This window comes from Scyliorhinus torazame, chromosome 11 (assembly GCF_047496885.1).
Source record: "Scyliorhinus torazame isolate Kashiwa2021f chromosome 11, sScyTor2.1, whole genome shotgun sequence".
Classification (NCBI taxonomy): domain Eukaryota; kingdom Metazoa; phylum Chordata; class Chondrichthyes; order Carcharhiniformes; family Scyliorhinidae; genus Scyliorhinus; species Scyliorhinus torazame.
In genome coordinates this window covers 29,694,590-29,715,995 of record NC_092717.1, presented here as the reverse complement: position 1 = coordinate 29,715,995, position 21,406 = coordinate 29,694,590, and the positions used below count along the sequence as shown (strand labels likewise).

At 44.7% G+C, this 21,406-nt stretch overlaps 1 protein-coding gene and 1 long non-coding RNA gene across 7 annotated transcripts in view; one reads left to right on the top strand and one right to left on the bottom strand.

The window, feature by feature from the left end:
- The window catches only part of LOC140385208 (uncharacterized), a 348,523-nt gene that overhangs the window by 222,390 nt on the left and 104,727 nt on the right, over window positions 1-21,406 (top strand). The window lies entirely within an intron of this gene.
- The window catches only part of LOC140385207 (sorting nexin-31-like), a 119,894-nt gene that overhangs the window by 57,330 nt on the left and 41,158 nt on the right, over window positions 1-21,406 (bottom strand). For both annotated transcript variants that reach the window (XM_072467109.1, XM_072467108.1), the window contains exons 5-7: window positions 19,915-20,025; window positions 10,266-10,356; window positions 8,317-8,404 (exon numbers count right to left, since the gene is read on the bottom strand). In XM_072467109.1, coding sequence (XP_072323210.1) covers window positions 8,317-8,404; window positions 10,266-10,356; window positions 19,915-20,025 — 290 coding nt within the window. The remainder of the gene's footprint in view (window positions 1-8,316; window positions 8,405-10,265; window positions 10,357-19,914; window positions 20,026-21,406) is intronic.

Below are 21,406 nucleotides of genomic sequence, written 5' to 3'. Positions count from 1 at the left end.
TACAGGTTAGGTGAATTGGCCATGCTAAATTGCCCTTTAGAGTCCAAAGTGGAGGTGGGTTACAGGGATAGGGCAGGGGAGTGGGCCTAGGTTAGGGTGCTCTTTAGGAGAGTCGGTGCAGACTCAATGGACTGAATGGCTTCCTTCTGCACTGTAGGGACTCTATGATTCTAAGTAGTGAAAACTTTTCCCCCTCTCTCAAAGAAAGTACATAAGCCTCAACAGAATGCAATATTTTTCTGCCCATTTCCACCCACCCTGCTAAAGTACCAGTATTGGAAATAACTAATCATTGTGTTAATTGTAACATTGGGAGCACAAGACAGAGATACCTGCAAAGTATTTTAAGAGTACTACGGTATCTTTGTTTCAGAGAGTGATCGTGATCATTGAATTCAAAGTTTTACATGCTAGGAACAAAGTTCCAGGGAACAGGTTTTTGGATAAGATGAGAAATTCAGTTGATTACGTTCTGCCAGTGGCATGCTTTGCTGATGTTTTAGATTAAAGAATGCCAAGATACAGCTGAATCAGTTCTGGTGTTCCTGGAACTTTGAAAAAAAAATTCTGCTGGAAGTCAGGTTCTGTGAAATATCCAGCTTGAACTTCAAACCTACTTAGAAATCCTTCGCAGAAAGCTCAGGAGAAACCTCAAAGAGTTGAAGTTTCAGATGATAAATCGGCAAATAACTGGGCGCAATCTAATGGCTGCGCCAGACTCAGGACGCAACCGAGCTGGTAAATCTTGCGAGCGGCTTCTTGTGAGATTTACCCACTCGTCACTCCTCGCGAGATCTAATGGGATCTCACGAGACGTCACGATCAAGATCCTGCGCCTAAATTTGCATATTCAAGTGTGCTGGCACGTTCACTTGAAGATGCTCTTGCCGGAGTTAACCAAGGTGCAGATCTAACCCCAGTGTCTGGAGACCATGAGCGAATGCCATTTAGCACTGGTCTCTACCATCGTGAACCAGGCAGAACGGCACTTGTGGAAGGGGTCCCCTCCCAGGCTGGGGTCCCCTCCCAGGCTATCAGAGGCCCCTGGGTGGTCAGCCTCTGGGCAGGGAGGTGCTCTAGCACAGCTGATGCCACCTGGGCACCCAGGCAGTGCCACCCAGGTACTACCCTGACACTGCCAGGGTGCCCAGGTAGCACTGTCAGCCTGGCAGTAGCACTGTCTGGGTGCCAGGCTGGCAATGCCAAGGTGCCTGGGTGGTATTTTGCCCACACTGGCGATGAGGCCTAAGGGTTCTATGGGGTCGATGGCCTCCTTATAGGTGGGGGTGGTCCGGAGGCCACGGTGGGGAGGAATGAAGCAGAATCCCGATTAATAGCAGGGCCGTTCTTGGCGCTGCCAGCGCTGGGAAACACCCGGCTAAACGCACCCGAAACGTGACTCTGTTTATTTCCATTAAATCGCACCCACTATTACTCATCAATGTCTGGTAAAGCATTGCGTCAGGAGTAGAAGCCTCATCTCTTTGCTCTTTTATCACGTTTGCATGTGGCAGTGCGCTTTGTTCTTATCCCCCTTGTCAGCTTGAAGCAATGTAAGTAGCTGGTGTATACAACTCCTACGTGAAGGGTATATTCAGGGCACCAGATTAGAAACAGTCCAGTGACATATTTACTCCTCCGTCAGCCAAAGTAGAGGAAGTTCATGTGTGTACAACAAATGTCAGTAGTGTGTGTGTACCTGACTAGAACTACAGAACTTGCTAACAGCAACCTAAATTTTGGGTAGCTGAAGTCACAAGTGGGGCTTTGAGTCTGTGGTTTTTCTGGGAAATAAGCTCCGAGTTACTGAGTGCAATATAAAAACATCAAGGATTAAGAACCATATATAGAATATTCCCTTCCATGTTACTTGGTTGGCTTTTTGTTACTTTCCACAATCCTCCCGGTCAACATCCCGTACCAGCCTCCCCGAACAGGTGCCGGAACGTGGCGACTAGGGGCTTTTCACAGTAACTTCATTGAAGCCTACTCGTGACAATAAGCGATTTTCATTTTTTCATTTCATTTCACATTCTCACCACTAATATTTGCCTCACATTGGCTGCCTTCTTGTAATACTGGTGCTAACCACTCTCAGACTGGCATTGCATCAGTCCAGAAATGCTCCTTTTGCCATCAAGGTACGTTATTGTTTTTCAATTAGTTACTTTAACAAAATGGATTCCACTGAAGATTTATAGGTTTGACAGCATAATTTCTTCCAACAAATCCTTCTTAATTCCTTCAAAGTTAATCCAATGTAGCCAAGTCTTTGGTTTTTGAGAAGCTTTTCTCCATATTTCAAGCCCGATTGTGAAGTCAGTCATTTTTATGAACCACACAAGCACAAACGAGACAGTTTAGCCCATTGTGTCTGTGCCGATGCTTTGAAGAGCTGACCACTTAGTCCCATCCCCCTGCTCCTTCCCATCACCATGAACATTTCTCCTTTCCTAATATTTACCCAATTCCCTTTTGAAAGGTAACAATTTGCTGCAAATTTGTGTTCAGCCAAGAAAGGAGTTTCTCCCCAATTTACCCTATTAAAACCCCTCATCATTTTGAGCACCTCTATGAAGTCTTTATCTGCTCAAAGGAAAAAAATCCCAACTTCTTCAATTTCTCCACATAACTGAAGACCCCATCGCTGGTACCATTCTGAAAAATCTCCCTGTGCACTTTCCAAGCCTTTGACATCCTCCCAGAAGTCTGGATCATAGAATTGGACACAGTACTCTAGCTGGGGCCTAACCAATGATTTTCCCTGACTTTCTTGCGTTTTGTTTTTAAATTTTGAGTACTAATTCACTTTTTTTTCAATTAAGGGGCAATTTAGCGTGGCCAATCCACCTAGCTTGCACATCTTTTTGGGTTGTGGGGGCGAAACCCACGCAAACTTGGGGAGAACGTGCAAACTCCACACGGACAATGACCCAGAGCCAGGATCGAACCTGGGACCTCAGCGCCGTGAGGCCGCAGTGCTAACCCACTGCGCCCCTCTTGCGTTTGTAATTACATGTTCCCGACAGCCTTATCGACTTGTCCTGGGTCTTTGAAGATTTGTGTATGAATCCCAGTCGTTCATCTACTTTTAGATGTTATCTTTTAGTTTCCACTGCCTCACCTCATTATTACTTCCAAAGGGAGTTACCTTAATCCTTGTTGCTCAAAGAATTCTTACAAATTTTGTCTTTTCAACCTTGCGTCTAATCTTATTACAGTATCATTTGTGAAAACAAGAATCCTATACAAATTCTTTTTTTTTTAAACAATGAAAACATTCCCTCCAGTGAGAATTCTGTTCTCATGTACTATGGCCGGAGTTATTTGTTTACCTACAGTCTCTGCACTAAAGGCCAAGCTCCTTTTTTCCTCTAACAAGGTTAAAACAACTTCTGCTACAAATGTTTATCTGAATTACGGTGAACCGATCCAGTCACTCTAACTCTGCATTCTCACTTCTTAATCCAGCCCCCTACCCAGTCTCTGTCTCAAGTTGAAACCAATAGTTTGCAACCTTGGCAATCCAAACTAATCTTCTGCTCTCATCTCCTCCTCATCATAAATATTGCACACTTCAACCTCGAACATTTGCCAGTCTCGGATTCTGTCTCAGCCCAACAGCTTCAGAAACCCTAATTTTCGCACGTACCTCCAGCTGCAGCGATTCCAATGCCTCTTGCTTGGTTTCTCATCCTCTAGTCTGATTTTAACATTCAAAGCTCAGTTGCCGGTATCCTAACTTGCACCCAAATCATGTTCCACCATCACCCCCTTTGCTCATTGACCTATATAAAATAAACCTCATTTTTAATGCTGTGCTCAAATTCTTCCACGGGCTCAACCCTCACCATCTCTGTAGGCTTCTCCAACCCTACAACTCTCCTGGAACTAAACATTCCTCCCACTCCAGCTTCTTGTCTATCCCAGATTCCCTTCCCCATTCCATCTTGCTCCCCCCCCCCCCCCCCCCCCCACTCCAAACCCAATTATTGATGACCCCCTTCTTCAGTCTAGGGCTAGGCCATATATTCTGTAATTTCCTCCCTAAATCTCTCTGCCTCTTTGCTTGACCCTCTCTATCCTTTTCATGCCCTTTTTTGACCAGACTTGCCATTCACTCCTTGGCTTAGTGTCAATCTTTTGTTTACATTTCTGTGAAGTGCCTTGGCTGCTTTCCTGTGCCAAAACACACCGTACAGACGCAAGTTGCTATAGTTTTGGCTCCTTTCAAAGATGCAACTTCCTCAGTTCAGTCAAAACCTGTTCAAATCCTTCCTTCTGCTTTCTTGAATGAAATTTGAACTGCTCAGTGTTAACCTGTGGCTTTGAACCAGGATGTTCCTTCGATAAAATAACTTTTTGCCAGATCAGCAAATTTATCTCATACTTGATCCAAACAGAATGTACACGCATCCATTTCAGCTTGTTGAAAATGGAAAAAATATACTTTTCAAAGGGAATGGGAGGAGTGTTGAGGGGAGGGTGGCAGGGAGACAGCAGAATGAAACTAGGTGGCAAATTCTTTCAGAAAGCCAGCACAGGTGCAGTGCTCTGACCAGTTTCCTCCTCGGTGTCGTAATTAGAATCATAGAATCCCCACAGTCCAGAAAGAGGCCATGCTGCACATCAAGTCTGCACCGACACTCTGACAGAGCACCCCATCCAGGCCAACTGCCCCGTAAACCTGGAACCCCACCTAACCTTTGAGCACTACGGGACATTTTTACCGTGGCCAATCCACTTAACCTGCACAACGATTTTATGTAGTTTCGCCATATAAACTTGACAACGGAAAAAGGTATCTGGAGGGGTGAAGAGGAAGTCTACTTGTAGTGAAATCATAAACATGTACTTTCACTATATAAAAAGCAGTGGAGATTCTCTCCTCTTCACCAGAAAAGGGGGTCTATGTGTGTAAAACCTAAAACAGAAGGCAGTGTTTCTCCTACTCCCAAACTCTTACCCCCCAAACCCCACAAAGGGTTTATGTCTATATTGCTAAACAATAAATAAAATGTACAAAACAAATAAGTCGAGTCCATGTTCTCTCTCGGGTATACGTCAACCTTGTTGTGGCACTACGCGCAGCCAACAAAACAAACATTCATCAATAGTGACGTGGTTTGTGTGCTCTGGCTGTGTGCAAGTTGGATGCTGTGTTTTACAGGAGGGACTACACTTCAAGGAAGGTACTTCATTGTTTGCAAAGCACTCGGTGGCATCCTGAAATCACGAAACCTGCTCTGCAAATCCCGTCTTTCTTTAATATTTTTCAGTACGAATGATTTTAGCCCAATTTAATCTATAAATAACTCCAATGCATAAAGAATATAGATAAAGGTCTTGGACTCAGTTTAGTCAGCAAAGCTGCACCGTATTCAATTTGACTTTAGTCAAAGATGGCTCCACGAATGACATGACATACCAATGCCATCTAGGGGTGACAGAATTAAAACATTTTTGAAGCAGGAAGTTTCACATCATGATTTTCTTAAATAGGCTTTGAATTAAACAATAACAGACTTATCAGTAGCGTTTTAAATAATTTATCTTTTTTTTTTAAAAGAATTTAGAGTACCCAATTATTTTTTTTTCCAATTAAGGGGGCAATTTAGCATGGCCAATCCACCTAACCTGCACATCTTTGGGTTGTGGGGATGAAACCCATGCAGACATGGGGAGAATGTGCAAACTCCACACAGACAGTGACCCTAGGCCGGGATTCGAACCTGGGTCCTCAGCGCCGCAGTCCCAGTGCTAACCACTGCGTCGCTTTAAATAATTAGCAAAACCTTGAAAACAGTCAACAATATCATCAATTGTCATTTTTCCACTCCTTACCCTGCTACACTAGGCTTAGAGGCTCCCCCAAACCAGCGAGTGCAACAAACACACAACATTTGAAAGGGAAAAATGAAAGAAAACAAAGTCACATACAATGAAGTCTTTAATAGTCATCTCGGGCTATGAGACAAAGTCCATAGGAACATATAAAATAGGAGTAGGCCACTCGACTCCTTGAGCCTGTTCTGCTATTCAACAAGATGTACCTCAACGTCATTTTCCCCGCACTAACTCCAAATTCCTGGATATCTTTAATATATAGAAATCTCTGTCTGTGTTGAATATACTCAATTATTGAGCCTCAACAGCCCTCTGGGGTAGAGAATTCCAAAAGTTCACCACCCTCTGAATGAAGACCTTTCCCATCCTCTCAGTTCTAAACAGCCTTCCTCTTATTTGGAGACTGCCCCCTGGTCCTATGCAACCCCAGCCAGGGGAAACATCCTTCCTGCATTTACCCTGCTGAGCCCTATAAAAATTCTGTATGCTTCAATGAGATCACCTCTCATTCCTAAAGTCTGTTTAGTCCATTCTCTTCAGTCTCTCCTAGAACAATCCTGCCATCTCAGGAATCAGTCTGGTGAATTTTTATTGCACTCTGGCAAATACATCCTTCCTTGGGTAAGGAGACTAAAACTGTAAACTATTCACAAGGTGCCGTTGCGCCAAGGCTCTAAAGAGACTGCTTTACTCCGGTATTCAAAACAGCAATAAATGGCAACATACCATTTGCCGTTGCAATTGTTTCCTGCATCTGCATGCAAGCCTTCAGTGACTTAAGAACAAGGACATTTTGGTCCCTTTGAACATCAACACGTCCCAATCGCTCACCATTTAAGAAATACTTTGCTTTTTTGTTTAACTATCCAAAGTGGATAACTTCACATTTTTTCCACATTATATTCCATCTGCCATGTTCTTGCACACTCGCGTAGCCTGTCTAAATCCCCTTGAAGCCTCTTTGTATCCTCCTCACAACTCACATTCCCACCTAGTTTTGTCTTATGGTCCCCCCATGTCCAAATCATTGAACAGCAGTTTGAAAATGGCGCCCGATCTCGGAGGAGCCGATCTTGGAGGAGCCAGTCTTGCCGGCGACTTCTAGTTTCCCACTGCAGAAGAAAATGACATGGGTGTTGGTGAAAACCAGTCTGGATTGCATCCAAACACCTGGCGGAATCACCCTGCCAAACTCGTCAAAAATGACGGTGATGTTTTTGGAGAATCATGTCCATGAGCTCTGGCCCAGGTTGGACACCTGGCCCAATCTAAACTACCTCTGCTGGAAACTCTGTACCAAAATTGATTCATCTCTGCATGCATATCCTATCGTGCAAAGTCAACACCAATGAAAAACTGAATTATACACCATCGGTTTTCACCCCACCGAACTCAGTGAAGGAACATCTCGTTGGACTTCGACTCTGGATCCCACACAAAACAACTATTTATTTTCTCTGTGGTCCCTGCGCTGTAAATCTTTCTCTTCTCTATCCCTCTTTTACTGTATAAATGCAAAGGAGGCGACATTGCGACCCTTCTCACGTGTTTTGAGTTCATCCTATCTAGAATTTGCTCTGGGATTAATCATAGAAATTGGAATACACCAAAACCAAGGGGTTAGGAAATACGCCACTGCTTATAAAGGGGGAAACAAATTAAACATCTTTCTGTTTACAGATGGGTGGTGTGAGGAGAAATTAGCGCTGCTAATTAACCGTGGTTAATAAATTAACCTCCTCCTGTCCATAACACCTTATTGCTAGCTTGCTCTCTTTCCTTTTCTTCCCTCTAATTTATCACATCTTCCTCTCCCCACAATTTAGTTTAAAGCTCTCTCTACTGTCCTAGTCATATGACCAGAACACTGATCCAAGCATGGTTCAAGTGAAGACTGTCCCAACAGTAGAGCTCCCGCTTGCCCCAGTCTTGGTGTCAGTGCCCCACGATCGAAACCCATTTCTCTGACACCAATCTTTGAGCCACGCATTTAACTCTCTAATCTCATTTACCCTACTCCAATCTGTTTGTGGCTCAGAGATTACCGCTTCACGGTTCTGCTTTTCAATTTAGTCCCTAGCTGCTCATACTCTCCAAGTTCGACCTATTTCCTATTCCTACCTATGCCGTTAGTACCTACGTGGACCATGAAAGTCAAATAACAATAGCATCAATGTTCCCTCATTCATTGCTAATAAAAGTCATTCATGGGAGGAAACTACACAGGGTAAACAACAAAAGAAAAAAGGTTGACTCTACATAAGCACAGCAAGTGCGTCACATTCCATTACATGCTCCCTCTATTATTACAGTGACTTGCTTTTTGCACGGTCCTGGAGTGACTAATGGACTCACTTCAAGCAAGCATCTTTTTTGCCTTCTTACAGAGAGAAATCAGTACAACAGAAAATGTCGAAAAGGAACAGCCGCTTTTAAAAATTGCTGTCAACGAAAATATGCTTCACTCACCTTTTCCTGATCATTATTCTGCAGTTCTCGTCCTGCAAGCTCCATAGGCTCACATATGGCAGTTCAAATCCATGCAACCTTTTCAACACTGGCCCAAGAAATAGACAACATAAATACTCTTGGAAATCTCCATTTCATCCTCAAAAGTATATTTCATCACATTCAATTTGTTTTCATGGAAGTCTTCACTGCAGGATTTCTGGGAAAGGACTTGCAGGTAGTGGGACTAATAGGACAAATCTTTCAAAGGGCCAAAGCAGGCCCGATGGGTTCAATGATTCAATACAAAGTCTGCTAAATGCACTCGAGTGGTTTTGGAGACTGTATAGACAAGCTTTATCCTTGAATGTTGAGAAGGTGATCAAGTACTCAGACACTGCGCACTTGGGTCACTGTCTGACAAAGATGCACAGTGCCAGGGATCTGCAACTCAGTATGGAGTTACTTACATAATCTGATCCAGACTGATGGCTCAACACTAGTTAATTCTATTCTCTAGTTACTCAGTCAATTCAAGGCAATAAGATCACGTTGCTGCCAAGATCTGCATATTTCAAAGAGGGAGATTTTCTAGCCATTTCTAACACGAATTAGGCTTACAGCCAAGACCAGCACCCATAGTCAATCTTACTTTGTGCTAATAAACGTGAAAAGCTGGGTATTGCCTGGACACAATAATTATCTTACCTTCCTGGTGTCTATGTTTGCTTGTTATGACTATAATACAAGAGCCCATGTGAGCTTTGAGAAAAGTTTACAAATCGGATTTGCAGTGTTACTGTTCATCTAATCGAAGAATTGCATAAGAATTCTGCATTTATTAACACGTTATATATCCTGCTGCACATCTTTTTGTTTAAAAGGGTTCTCTCCAATGACAGATCTGTGCATCAATGGCTAGCTCGCATTGTTGTTTGGAAAGAAAGGACTGCCATGGGTCATCATAACATCCACCCAACGGCGTAAAGTCACAACCCCAGGGGACTGGACCTGCAGGTTTGAGAGTCCCGTGCAGATGGGGGCAGTGGGCCCATGGCAGTTCACCCACACAGGGGAGAAGGAATTTGGCAGAGCCTTCCCTGAACGTCCAATAGGCGCTGCAGGATTCCTAGTTGCGGGAGAACACGGAGCCAGGGATTCAGGAGATATAGGGCATGGAAGTGAATGCCCTCGGACACGGCCTGACAGATGGCAGGGTCCCATAGCGGGAGCCCTCCCCAGAGTCCACCAAGGGCGATTCACCTCCGTGCAAGACACATGGCTGTCGGGCCCAGTGCAACCACAGACAACTTGGGTCCCAACAGTCCAGATGCCTCAGCCGGGGTAGACGTCCGCCAAGAGATAGAAACTCTCACATGGATGATCCAGAAGAAGAAACCATGATGCAGTTGCATTGCCTGATGGTCCCTGACAGGCCGGCATTCACTCGGTTGGGTATCGCCGAGGGCTGTGCATCAGAAGCTCCAGAAATAAACCTTTCTTCTTTCACTCAACTCGGTGTGCACTCCCTTCTTATAAGCACAAAAGGCCCATACTGCCTCATGATGCCCAGTTCTGGAATGCTAGGTGTGTTCTAGGTTAGGTGGGGTTACGGGGATAGGGTGGAGGTGTCGGAATAGGGTGGAGGTGTGGGCTTAGGTAGGGTGCTCTTTCCATGGGCCGGTGCCGACTCGATGGGCTGAATGGCCTTCTTCTGCACTGTAAATTCTATAATTCTGAATCAATCTCATTTAGTTCAGTGGGGGTGCCACATATAAGTTCCCCAGTGACAGAGGGTACAAGAAACAGAAAAGGCCGTGGATAGCGGCGAGACCGACAGATCCTGCTGACCGCCAATGGTGGGCTTCCTCAGAACATGGAAAATTCACCCAAAATGAACTCATTACATTAATGTCTCACCCACGAGGTTATCTTAAAAACCTACAGAAGTAAACTAATTTGAACCTTACCAGAGTATCCTCCATTAGGACGTTCACAGACGAGGTAGAGGGCAAAGTGTTCCAAAAACTGCCTCGACAACTCAACTTTCTGTGCAGCAATCTTTTAAAATAAAAAAAATTAATTCATCAGCAAGTTACTGCAGGGTATCTGGTGTGGAAATCAAAGCAGTACGGTTATCAGGAAATTTACAAATTTAAGATTATTAACCAACGGCGTACATGGAAAGACTATTTATGAAGCAATTCCTTCAGACCAGCAGCGATGACAGACAGCAATTTGTTTGCTTTGAAACACATATTCTTCTAATTATTTCTCCTCTTCCCGCACCACCATCCTGAAAGTGTCATTTTGAACTGTTCCTTGGTTGTCATCCGCCCTCAGCTAACTCCCTGAAGGAGCCATTCTCCCCGGTGAGCCGAAACATGGGGCCTCATCAGGCTGGCCAAATTTGGGAGAAGCAAGATGAATTGTGATTACCCAAAATGATTTAATAGCCATGGAGCAAGTTTGTGGCTTTTAAATTTAAAAAAAAAAATCTTCTTGTTGGCGTCGTTATTTAGGGTAACAGGAATCATAGAACCCCTACAGTGCAGAAGGAGGCCATTCGACCCATCGAGTCTGCACCAACCTTCTGAAAGAGCACCCCACCCAGGCCCAAACCCCCAACCCCAAATCGTTGAACACTAAGCGGCAATTTAGCATGGCCAATCCACCTAACCTGCACATCTTTGGACTGTGGGAGGAAACCGGAGCATCCAGAGGATGCAGACACGAGGAGAACGTGTAAACTCCAGACACGCTCACCCAGGGCTGGAATTGAACAGAGTCCCTGTCGCTGTTAGGCAGCAGTGATAACCACTGTGCCACCCCAGGAAATTAGGGTTGGAAGCTGTGCCTTCCACCTCCAGAAACCACTGTGCCGCCCCAAGAAATTAGGGTTGGAAGCTGTGCCTTCCAACTCCAGAATCCCATGACAATTTCTTTTTTTTAATATAAAGATAGAGAATTTATTTCACTATCTGCACTCAATATTTAGCAGTTAATGATCATTTGGCACTTCAAGTTAACAGAAGCTAGGCTTCCAAAAATGAACTTGTTCTCTTTAGAGAAAAGGATGTTGTTCAGGGACATAACCCACTTCTTTGAAATAATAAAAAGCATGGGGTATGTATGTGCGAGTAGGTTACCATAATACAGGACTGCAGCCTACTGTGCTGCAGCCTACTGTGCAAGTGCTAGCCTGAAGCAAAAATCTAATATTAAGAGACATCGCCCCCTCACTCAAAAAAGGGAATATGTGGGCAACAGACATCAGATGACATAGTTGCAACTGCTTTTAACTGCATCCACAAGGAACTTGATGAAAACGGAGTTAAGAATAGAACTGATACTCTTAAAATGGTCCTGAGAGTTTATCTAGTGAGCTACTGATTCATACAGATCAAAAGACAGCTGAGCTGGGAATAGGGCTGCTACAATTGGTTGCAGTGACCAACGTTTCCTCAAGTATGTGCCCAGCAACCTAAACTTTCCCCATACAAGCCAAGTACAATTTGGCCCCTTTACATTCCCGGGTGTTAAAAAACCCAGACACTCAAAACCAATCGTCTGCACAATCAGACTTGCAGTTTGCCAGGCAAACTAAGATGTTTGACAGAAGTCACCCAGTGCACACCTGTATATCCAAAGCTCCAAAATGACTTTGCTTATTCACATTACATTAAATTCTATAGGGGCGACACAGCTGGAAAACTCTATTAAACAAATATTCTTGAGCATTTGGTGAGGAAACCAAGAACTATTTTTGGCAGCAAATTAATTTTTACAGGCACAAAAAGCCGCTCCCTCTCATCTTCTTCCTCCACAGACAAGTTCCATATCGCACATAATCCAGACATTTCCCACGTCCCACCCACTAACATCCCAAACCGAGCTGAGAGACTCTAAGACCAATTGAAGCAACTCGTACGCTACCAAAGCAGAGGGCAGCTATACCTGATTTGTATACCATAGCTCCACATCATTGGATAGTGGCTTTATTCACCCAATTTAATTTGGCCAAATGGCCTATTCTTGCTCCTAATTCTGGTGTTCTGTTAAAGGAACAATTAATAGCAACATTCCGTTTATGCAGATAAAGATACAACTTCCCAAAAAATGTATGTGACATGAACAATAGAAACAACTACTGTGCAAGCAAATATTGTTACAGCCTATTAAGGAGCATTACAAGCCCTCAAAACCAAAGTGGAATAACTATTTAAAACAATAGAATCACATTCACGGCCAGCCCCTTAACTTGACAACTCGCGTTAGCTTCCCTCCTTTCATTGTAACCATCACTGAGAAGGCAATCTTTGATCATTTCATTGTGTTACTCTCCCTACCCATTTTCCACTTCCCAAACATCCTTTGCCTGCCCTGGGGAAAAGCTCTTTCAAATCATTCTCCACTGCACTTGCATATTCCCAACTTTTGGCCCATAATTCATGGCGGCGATCAGAGTACCCAATTATTTTTTTTCCAATTAAGGGGCAATTTAGCGTGGCCAGTCCATCTACCCTGCAAATCCTTGGGTTGTGGGGGTGAAACCCACGCAGACACAGGGAGAATGTGCAAACTCCACACAGGCAGTCACCCAGGGCCAGGATCGAACCCGGGTCCACAGCGCCGTAGGCAGTAGTGCTAACCACTGCGTCACCGTGCCGCCCCTGTGGCGTTCCAGCTAATAAAAGTTTCTTACATCATTTCCTCCTGACCACCTCCGATGCATTTGTCCCCTTTAAAATATCTTCACCTACCCTATCCTCATAACCACACCTAACCTGCACATTTTTGGACGCTAAGGGACAATTTAGCATGGCCAATCCACCTAACCTGCACACCTTTGGACTGTGATCGATCTCCTGATCTACACAAATGGACTAGAGTTGAACATCTTTGGGAATAACTGGTTCAAACATCCATCGCCAGGTCTGCTAAGACCATAAAAAACATCACCATACAGGCTTCACATGGCAGATTGATTAGAAAGGCCCAGGGCATCCAAGGGAAAGTGGGATCCAAAATTGGCTCAGTAGCAAGAACAAAGGGTATGGGGTCACTAAATGCTTTGGAGAAGGGAAGGCTGTTTCCAGTGGGGGATGTACAGGGTCCCTTCCCTTCCTTTTCATAATAAACATAACAATGATTTAGACTTAAAAGTAGTGGGCAAGCGGTGGCATGTGGTGCAATGGTTAGCACTGGCATTGCGGCGCTGAGGACCCGGGTTCGAATCCTGGCCCTGGGTCACTGTCCATGTGGAGTTTTCACATTCTCCCCATGTCTGCGTGGGTTTTACCCCCACAACCCAAAGATGTGCAGGTTAGGTGGATTAGCCACACTAAATTGCCCCTTAATGGAAAAAAATAATTGGGTAATCTAAATTTTTTTTTTTTTTTTTTTTTAAATTTACTTTTAATTAGTGGGCAAGACTGCGAAATCTGATGATATAATATTTGGTCATTTGGGCAGCACGGTGGCACAGTGGTTAGCATTTTTGCCGAAACTAAGGAACTTTGGCATGGCCACATTTAATCTCATCAATTTTTACAGATGCACCATAAAAAGCATCCTACCTGGCTGCATCTCAGCCTGGTATGGCAACTGCTCTGCCCAAGATTGTAAGAAATGACAGAGAGTTGTGAGCACAGCCCAGTCCATCACAGAAACCCGCCTCCCATCCACTGACTCTGTGTACACCTCCCGTTGCTTTGGGAATGCGGGCAGCATAATCAAAGACCCCTCCCACCTGGGTTATGCTTTTTGATCGGACAGAAGATACAAAATTCTCAGAACACGCACTAACAGATTCAAAAACAGCGTCATCCACACTGTTACCAGACTCCTGAATGACCCTCTTATGGACTGAACTGATCTCTCTGCACATCTTCTCTACAGTTGTAGCACTACATTCCGTCTACTTCAACCGATGTCTATGTATTTACATTGTGTATTTATTGTACGTCCTATGTTTTTCATGTATGGAACAATCTGCCTGGGCTGTACTCAGAACAATACTTTTCACCGTACCTTGGTACACGTGATAATAAATCCAAATCTCACAGCGTCAGGAGCCCGGGTTCAATTCTGGCCTTGGGTGGCTGTCTGAGTGGAGTTCTCACTTTCTCCCACACGTCTGCGTGGGTTTCCTCGGGTTACTCTGGTTTCCTCCCACAGTACAAAGATATGCAAGTGAGGGGAATTGGCCATGATATAATTGCCCTTTACTGTAGGTTAGGTGGGGTTACGCGATAGGGTGGGGGAGTGGGCTTAGGAAGGGTGCTCTTTCAGACTGTCGGTGCAGACTCAATGGGCCGAATGGCCTCCTTCTGCACTCTAGGGATTCTGAGGTTAGTACAGGTAGTGAGGTAGAAAGCTGTAGATTGTAGAAAGATAACAATGGACTGGTCAGATGCAGAGAAAAGTGGCAAATGGAATTCTTTTTTAAAAGTATAAAGTTAGAGAACCCAATTCTTTTTTCCCCAATTAAGGGGCAATTTAGCATATCCAATTCACCTACCAGGCACATCTTTGGGTTGTGGGAGTGAGATCCATGCAGACACGGGGAGAATGTGAAAACTCCACATGGACAGTGATCCGGGGCCGGGGTCGAACCCAGATCCTCGGCACCATGAGGCAGCAGTGCTAACCACTGCTTCACTGTGCCACCCCATGGCAAATGGAATTCAACCTGGAGAATTGGGAGGTATTTTGTTTGGGGCGTTGAAACACAACAAGGAAATATAAAATAAATGGTAGGATACTGAGAACTGGAGGAACCAAGGGACCTTGGAATGCAAGTCCAAAGATCCCTGAAGGTAGCAGGACAAGTAGATAAGGCAATTACAAAGGCATGTGGGATACTTATCTTTATTAGCCCAGGTACAGAATGTAAGAGATGGGAGATTTTTTTATTTTTACAAATGTGTTCATGGGATGGGACTATCATGGCAAGGCCAGCATTCATTGCCCGACCCCGATTGCCCTTGGAAAGATGGTGCTGAACTGCCCTCTTGCACCAGTTCATCTGCAGGAAGAGAGTTCCAGGATTCTGGGCCAGTGACAGTGAAGGAATAGTGATACATTTCCAAGTCAGGATAATGTCAGGAGAACTCGCAGGTGGCAGGTTTCCCATGCGCCTGTTGTCCTTCTGGTGGTATAGATCATGGATTTGAAAAGTACCAAAGGAATCTTGGCAAGTTGCGGCAATGAATCTTGTCGCTGTTTCCACAACACATGGAAGATGGAGGGATGAATGTTTAAGATGGTGAGTGGGGTTAAGCAGGCTACAGTGTCTTGGATGGTGTCAAGCCTAGAGTGCTGTTGGAGCTGTCCTCATCAAGGCAAGCAGTCAGGATTCCTTCACACCCCTGACTTTTGCTCAATAGATGGTGGACAGGATTCGAGGAGTTGGGAGGAGGGCTATGTACTGCGGTATTCCCAATCTCTGACCTGTTCTTGTAACCACAGTATTTACATGGCTGTTCCAGTTCAATTTCTGATCAATGGCAACCCCCAGGATGTCTATGGTGGGAGATTCAGTAATGACTGAACATCAAAATTCTTTGAAGAAGTGATAACGTTAATTGATGAGGGAAGGGCTGTAGATGTCATATACATGGACTTCAGTAATGCGTTTGATAAAGTTTCCCATGGCAGGTTGATGGAAAAAGTGAAGTCGTATGGGGTTCAGGGTGTACTAGCTAGATGGATAAAGAACTGGCTGGGCAACAGGAGACAGCGAGTAGTGGTGGAAGGGAGTGTCTCAAAATGGAGAAAGGTGACTAGTGGTGTTCCACAGGGATCCGTGCTCGGACCACTGTTGTTTGTGATATACATAAATGATCTGGACGAAGGTATAGGTAGTCTGATTAGCAAGTTTGCAGATGATACGAAGATTGCTGGAGTTGCAGATAGCGAGGAGGACTATCAGAGAATACAGCAAAATATAGATAGATTGGAGAGTTGGGCTGAGAAATGGCAGATGGAGTTCAATCCAGGCAAATACGAGGTGATGCATTTTGGAAGATCCAATTCAAGAGCGGACTATATGGTCAATGGAAGAGTCCTGGGGAAAATTGATGTAGAGAGATCTGGGAGTTCAGGTCCATTGTACCCTGAAAGTGGCAAAGCAGGTCGATCGAGTGGTCAAGAAGGCATACAGCATGCTTGCCTTCATCGGACGGGGTATTGAGTACAAGAGTCGGCAGGTCATGTTACAGTTGTATAGGACTTTGGTTAGGCCACATTTGGAATACTGCGTGCAGTTCTGGTCGCCACATTACCAGAAGGATGTGGATGCTTTAGAGAGGGTGCAGAGGAGGTTCACCAGGATGTTGCCTGGTATGGAGGGGGCTAGCTATGAAGAAAGGTTGAGTAGATTAAGATTGTTTTCGTTGGAAAGACGGAGGTTGAGGGGGGACCTGATTGAGGTCTACAAAATTATGAGAGGCATGGACAGGGTGGATAGCAACAAGCTTTTTCCAAGAGTGGGGGTGTCAATTACAAGGGGTCACGATTTCAAGGTGAGAGGAGGAAAGTTTAAGGGAGATGTGCGTGGAAAGTTTTTTTACGCAGAGGGTGGTGGGCGCCTGGAACGCTTTGCCAGCAGAGGTGGTAGAGGTGGGCACGATAGCATCATTTAAGATGCATCTAGACAGATATATGAATGGGCGGGGAACAGAGGGAAGTAGATCCTTGGAAAATAGAAGACAGGTTTAGATAAAGGATCGGGATCGGCGCAGGCTGGGAGGGCCGAAGGGCCTGTTCCTGTGCTGTAATTTTCTTTGTTCTTTGTATCAAAGGGAAATTGTTAAATACTGTTGTTGGAGAAAGTCACTGCCTTGTTTAGCACAAATGTTAACTGCCATTTATTGTCCCATGTCTCTCTAACAGGCAAGAATCTGAGGAGTTCAACATGATGCAAACCTCAATGAACAACCCCCATTTCTGACCTCATTTTGAAGGCAAAGTCAATTATGAAGCAGCTAAAAATGGTTGGACCTATGACACCACCCTTTTTTTAAAAAAAACATTTTATTAAGGCCTTTATGGTTTTATAATAACAAAAGACGCAAGTACAGATATAAACATAGTTCAATGTGTAACACACCCCTCCATCTTCCACAGTTCTCGCCTAAGCTGGACCGACAGTCTAACTCCACCCCCCCCCCTTGCTCCCTAACCACACACCCCCCATATTGAATCTGCTGACGGTTCAATTTTCTCCGAAGAAGTCGATAAACGGCTTCCACCTCTGATGAACCCTAATGATGAAGCTCTCAGGACGAACTTGATTTTCTCAAGCCTGAGAAACCCAGCCATGTCACTAACCCATACCCCTGCTTTTGGGGGCTTCGAGACCCTCCACGCTAGTAAGATCCGTCTCCGGGCTACCAAGAAGGCAAAGGCCAAAACATCAGCCTCTCTCACCCCCTGGACTCCCGGGTCTTCCGGCACTCCAAAAAATCACCATCTCTGGACTCGGTGCCACCCTCACCTTTAATACCCTGGACATGACATCTGCAAATTCCTGCCAGAATTCCCTGAGCTTCGGGCGTGCCCAAAACATGTGGACATGATTTGCGGGCCCTTCTGCACATCGCCCACACCGGTCCTCTACCCAAAAAAACCTGCTCATCCAGGCCACCTTAGTGCCCGGTGGACCTTGAATTGTATCAGGCCAAGCCTGGCACATGATGAGGACGTATTTACTCTGCTCAGGGCATCCTCCCACAGACCCACCTCAAACTCCTTTCCCAACTCATCTTCCCATTTAGATTTGGTCTCCCCTACCTCAGTTTCCTCCCGCTCAATGAGTTCTTTGTAAATTTCCGATACCGTCCCCTTCCCCTCCCCCACCCCCGTTCCAGAAACTACCGATGACACCATCCTGAGAACGTTGTGCAACAATGTCCTGGGGCTGAGATGATTGACCTTCAATAGCCACAACTTTGTGCTAGGTATGACTCAAATCAGTAGAAAGAACCTGCCCCTTTCCAGATTCCTATTGACTTCAATCTTGCTCAGGCTCCTTGATGCCACACACAGTCAAATGTTGCCTTGATACCAAGGGCAGTCCCCCATACCTCTTGACCATGTTTGGACCAAGGCTACAATGAGATCTGGAGCTAAATGACCCTCACAAAACCCAAACTGAGTGGGCTTTGAGGAGCAGGTTATCAGTCAGCATATGGTGTTTGATGACACTTTTTAAAACTAAATTTAGAATATCCAATTTATTTATTTTTGTTTCTAACTTAAGGGGCAATTTAGCGTGGCCAATCCACCTACCCTGCACATCTTTGGGTTGTGGGGTGAAACCCACGCAGCACGGGGAGAATGTGCAAACTCCGCACGGACAGTGACCTGGGGCTGCGATTGAACCCGGTCCTCAGCGCCGTAGGCAGCAGTGCTAACCACTGCGCCACCGTGCCACCCCCGTATGATGACACCTTCCATTAGCTTGCTGAGGATTGAAAGTAGGCAGTAAGTGGAGAGGTTGGATTGGTCCTTTTTGCAGATAGAATATTCCTGGGCAATTTTCCACATTGTCTGGTACATATCAGTGTTGTAGCTGTACTTAAAAAGCTTGGCCAGGTGCCAACAGTGCTACAGCCAGGATGCTCTGCGGGCCCCTAGTCTGTGCTGTATGGCTTCAAAATAGTACAAAACGCTAGTTAGAGTGGTATGGACAGTTGTGATCGCTGCATTACAGAAAGAATGTGTTTACACTAGGTGGGATCAAAGGATATATGGGGATGGTGCCAATCATTTTTCTCCTTTACATTCTTTCATGGGATGTGGGCGTCACAGCATTTATTTTCCAGCCCTAATGGCCCTTGAAAAGATGGAATTCTAGCTATGAAAAAATATTGGATAGGCTGGGGCTTTGTACTTTGGAACAGGACACGGAGGGTATATTTAATGGAGATGTATAAAATGATGAGGGGCCTAGACAAAGTAGGTAGGAAGGCCCTTTATCCATTAGCAGAGAAGTCAATAGCCATGGAGCTCAGCTTTCAAGCAATCTGTAGAAGCATTAGAGGGTAATTTTCTTTCAGCAAGTTGGTGGTGGTGGTGGTGGGGGGTCTGGAATTAATTGCTTGAAAAAGGACAGGAGAGGAGCAAACCCTCCTCACATTTAAGACGTCTTTGGATATGTACTCAAGTGCCACAACATACAAGGCTTCAGACCAAGATCTAGAAAATTTAATTTGGCTGGATAGTGTTTTTTTTTTTTTAAAAGCTAACACAAACATGATGGGCTGAATGGCCTCATTCGTTGCTGTAAATGTTCTATGTATCCATATGGCCCACAAACAGCAATGCCAGATAATCTGTTTGAAGTGCTAGTTGAGACAATTCCCTTGCTTTCCTCTGAAGTCGTGCCGTATTTTACATCAACAAGAGAGAGAAGACAGGGCCTCGATTTAACTTATCATCTGACAGTGCAGCACCCTCTCAATATAGACCAGGGAGGTGGCGGGTTCCTTTTTTGCTCTACAAGTACAGGTGTGAGACTTGGTAAACCAATTGCCTGGCTCTCGCCAGTTAAACAATGTGCACAGATTGTCGAGAGGTCTGGAGGAGGGGGAGAAGAGGAGGAAAATGTACCTCTAACATCCTGTCTGCTGAGTGAGATGTGTGGGTGTCAATCATCAGCCTTTTCCCATCTGCAAGAAGAATCTCCAAGAGAATATCTCGTTCACGAATCTTAAAGGTTTCCTGCAACAAATTATTGCATTTTATAAAAAGGAACAGTTCAGTGGTATTTCCCGCATGAAGGAGCAGAACATGGTTTTCACATCTGGTAGAATTGACTGAAATATAGTTCAGCAATGTAACAGTAGGAAGTGCACTGGAACATTTTATACCTGCTTAGATTAGAGAGAAAAGGTCAGTTCTGGAGTTGTAACTCAGATCCATGCCTGTTGACGAAGTTCATACAAAGACAGCTGCTTTCTTTGCTGGAGACAGTTTATTGACATGGTTCACAGTCAACACTACTCCCCCCCCCCCCCCGCACTTAATTAATAAGAGATTGAAATAAGGAAATTTTAAACATTCACACGAAGCCTGCCGAGGCGAAATAATGTGCAGTAATCTCGCTTCTCTTTTTAGTTAGTTAGCCTTTTACAGTTAGCTCAAATCAGATGTCAAGTAGCAACAATTCCCAAACATCCCATGATCAAAAAGACAAAGAATTCCAACCCATCCCAATAAAATCTCCAGTTGTTTGGCTGATTCATATCAGCATCTGACTCTGAAGAGGAATTTTAACCTTCAAAATCAGTTTACATATGACATATGGCACAGAAACAGGCCATTTGTCCCACCTGATCCATGCCAATGTTTATTCTTCACTGGACCCTCCTCCAACTTTCCCTCGTCTAAATCTACAATTGCGACCCTCTATTCACTTTCTCCCTCATATACTGGTCTAAAAATGCATCTATACCACCCCCTGTCATATCAAGTTCCACATTCTCATTTTCGGGTAAAGACATTTCTTTGGAATTCCCTATCGGACTTTTTGGTGACCTCTAGGTCTGATGCTCCCAATAAGACGCAACATTTTCGCTGTATCAACTTTAATGGCCTCTGTTGGTCATTCCTCTTTCTTCAAGAAAAAAAAAAGAGACCCAGCCTTGCCCGATATGTTGACTCTTACATTTCTAGTACCATCTTCATAAATCTCAGTAGCCTCTCTAGTGCCTCTCTATCTTTTTGATACTCGGCAACCAGTACTGCGGGTAGTATTCTCAAGGGTGGCCGAACAAAGGTTTGATACAGGGTTTGCAAAGCTTCCTTCCTTTTCAATTTGATTAATTCTTTGAGATTTAAATCCTGAATGATTGGTTTGGGAAAGGTAGAATGTGAACATTTCTTAAAACCAGACCCCAAACTGCCTTGAACTGTTCTCTTCCTGTTTAATGGAAGTAGGACCAGGTGTAGCGGCCAATCCATTCCCAAGAGGCAGGATTTTTTTTATTTTTTTTATAATCAATAAAGGGATTTGGGCTGCGCTGGCTAGGCCAGCAATTATTGCCCCTCGCCAATTGCCCTCGAGAAGGTGGTGGTGAGCTGCCTTCTTGAACCACTACAG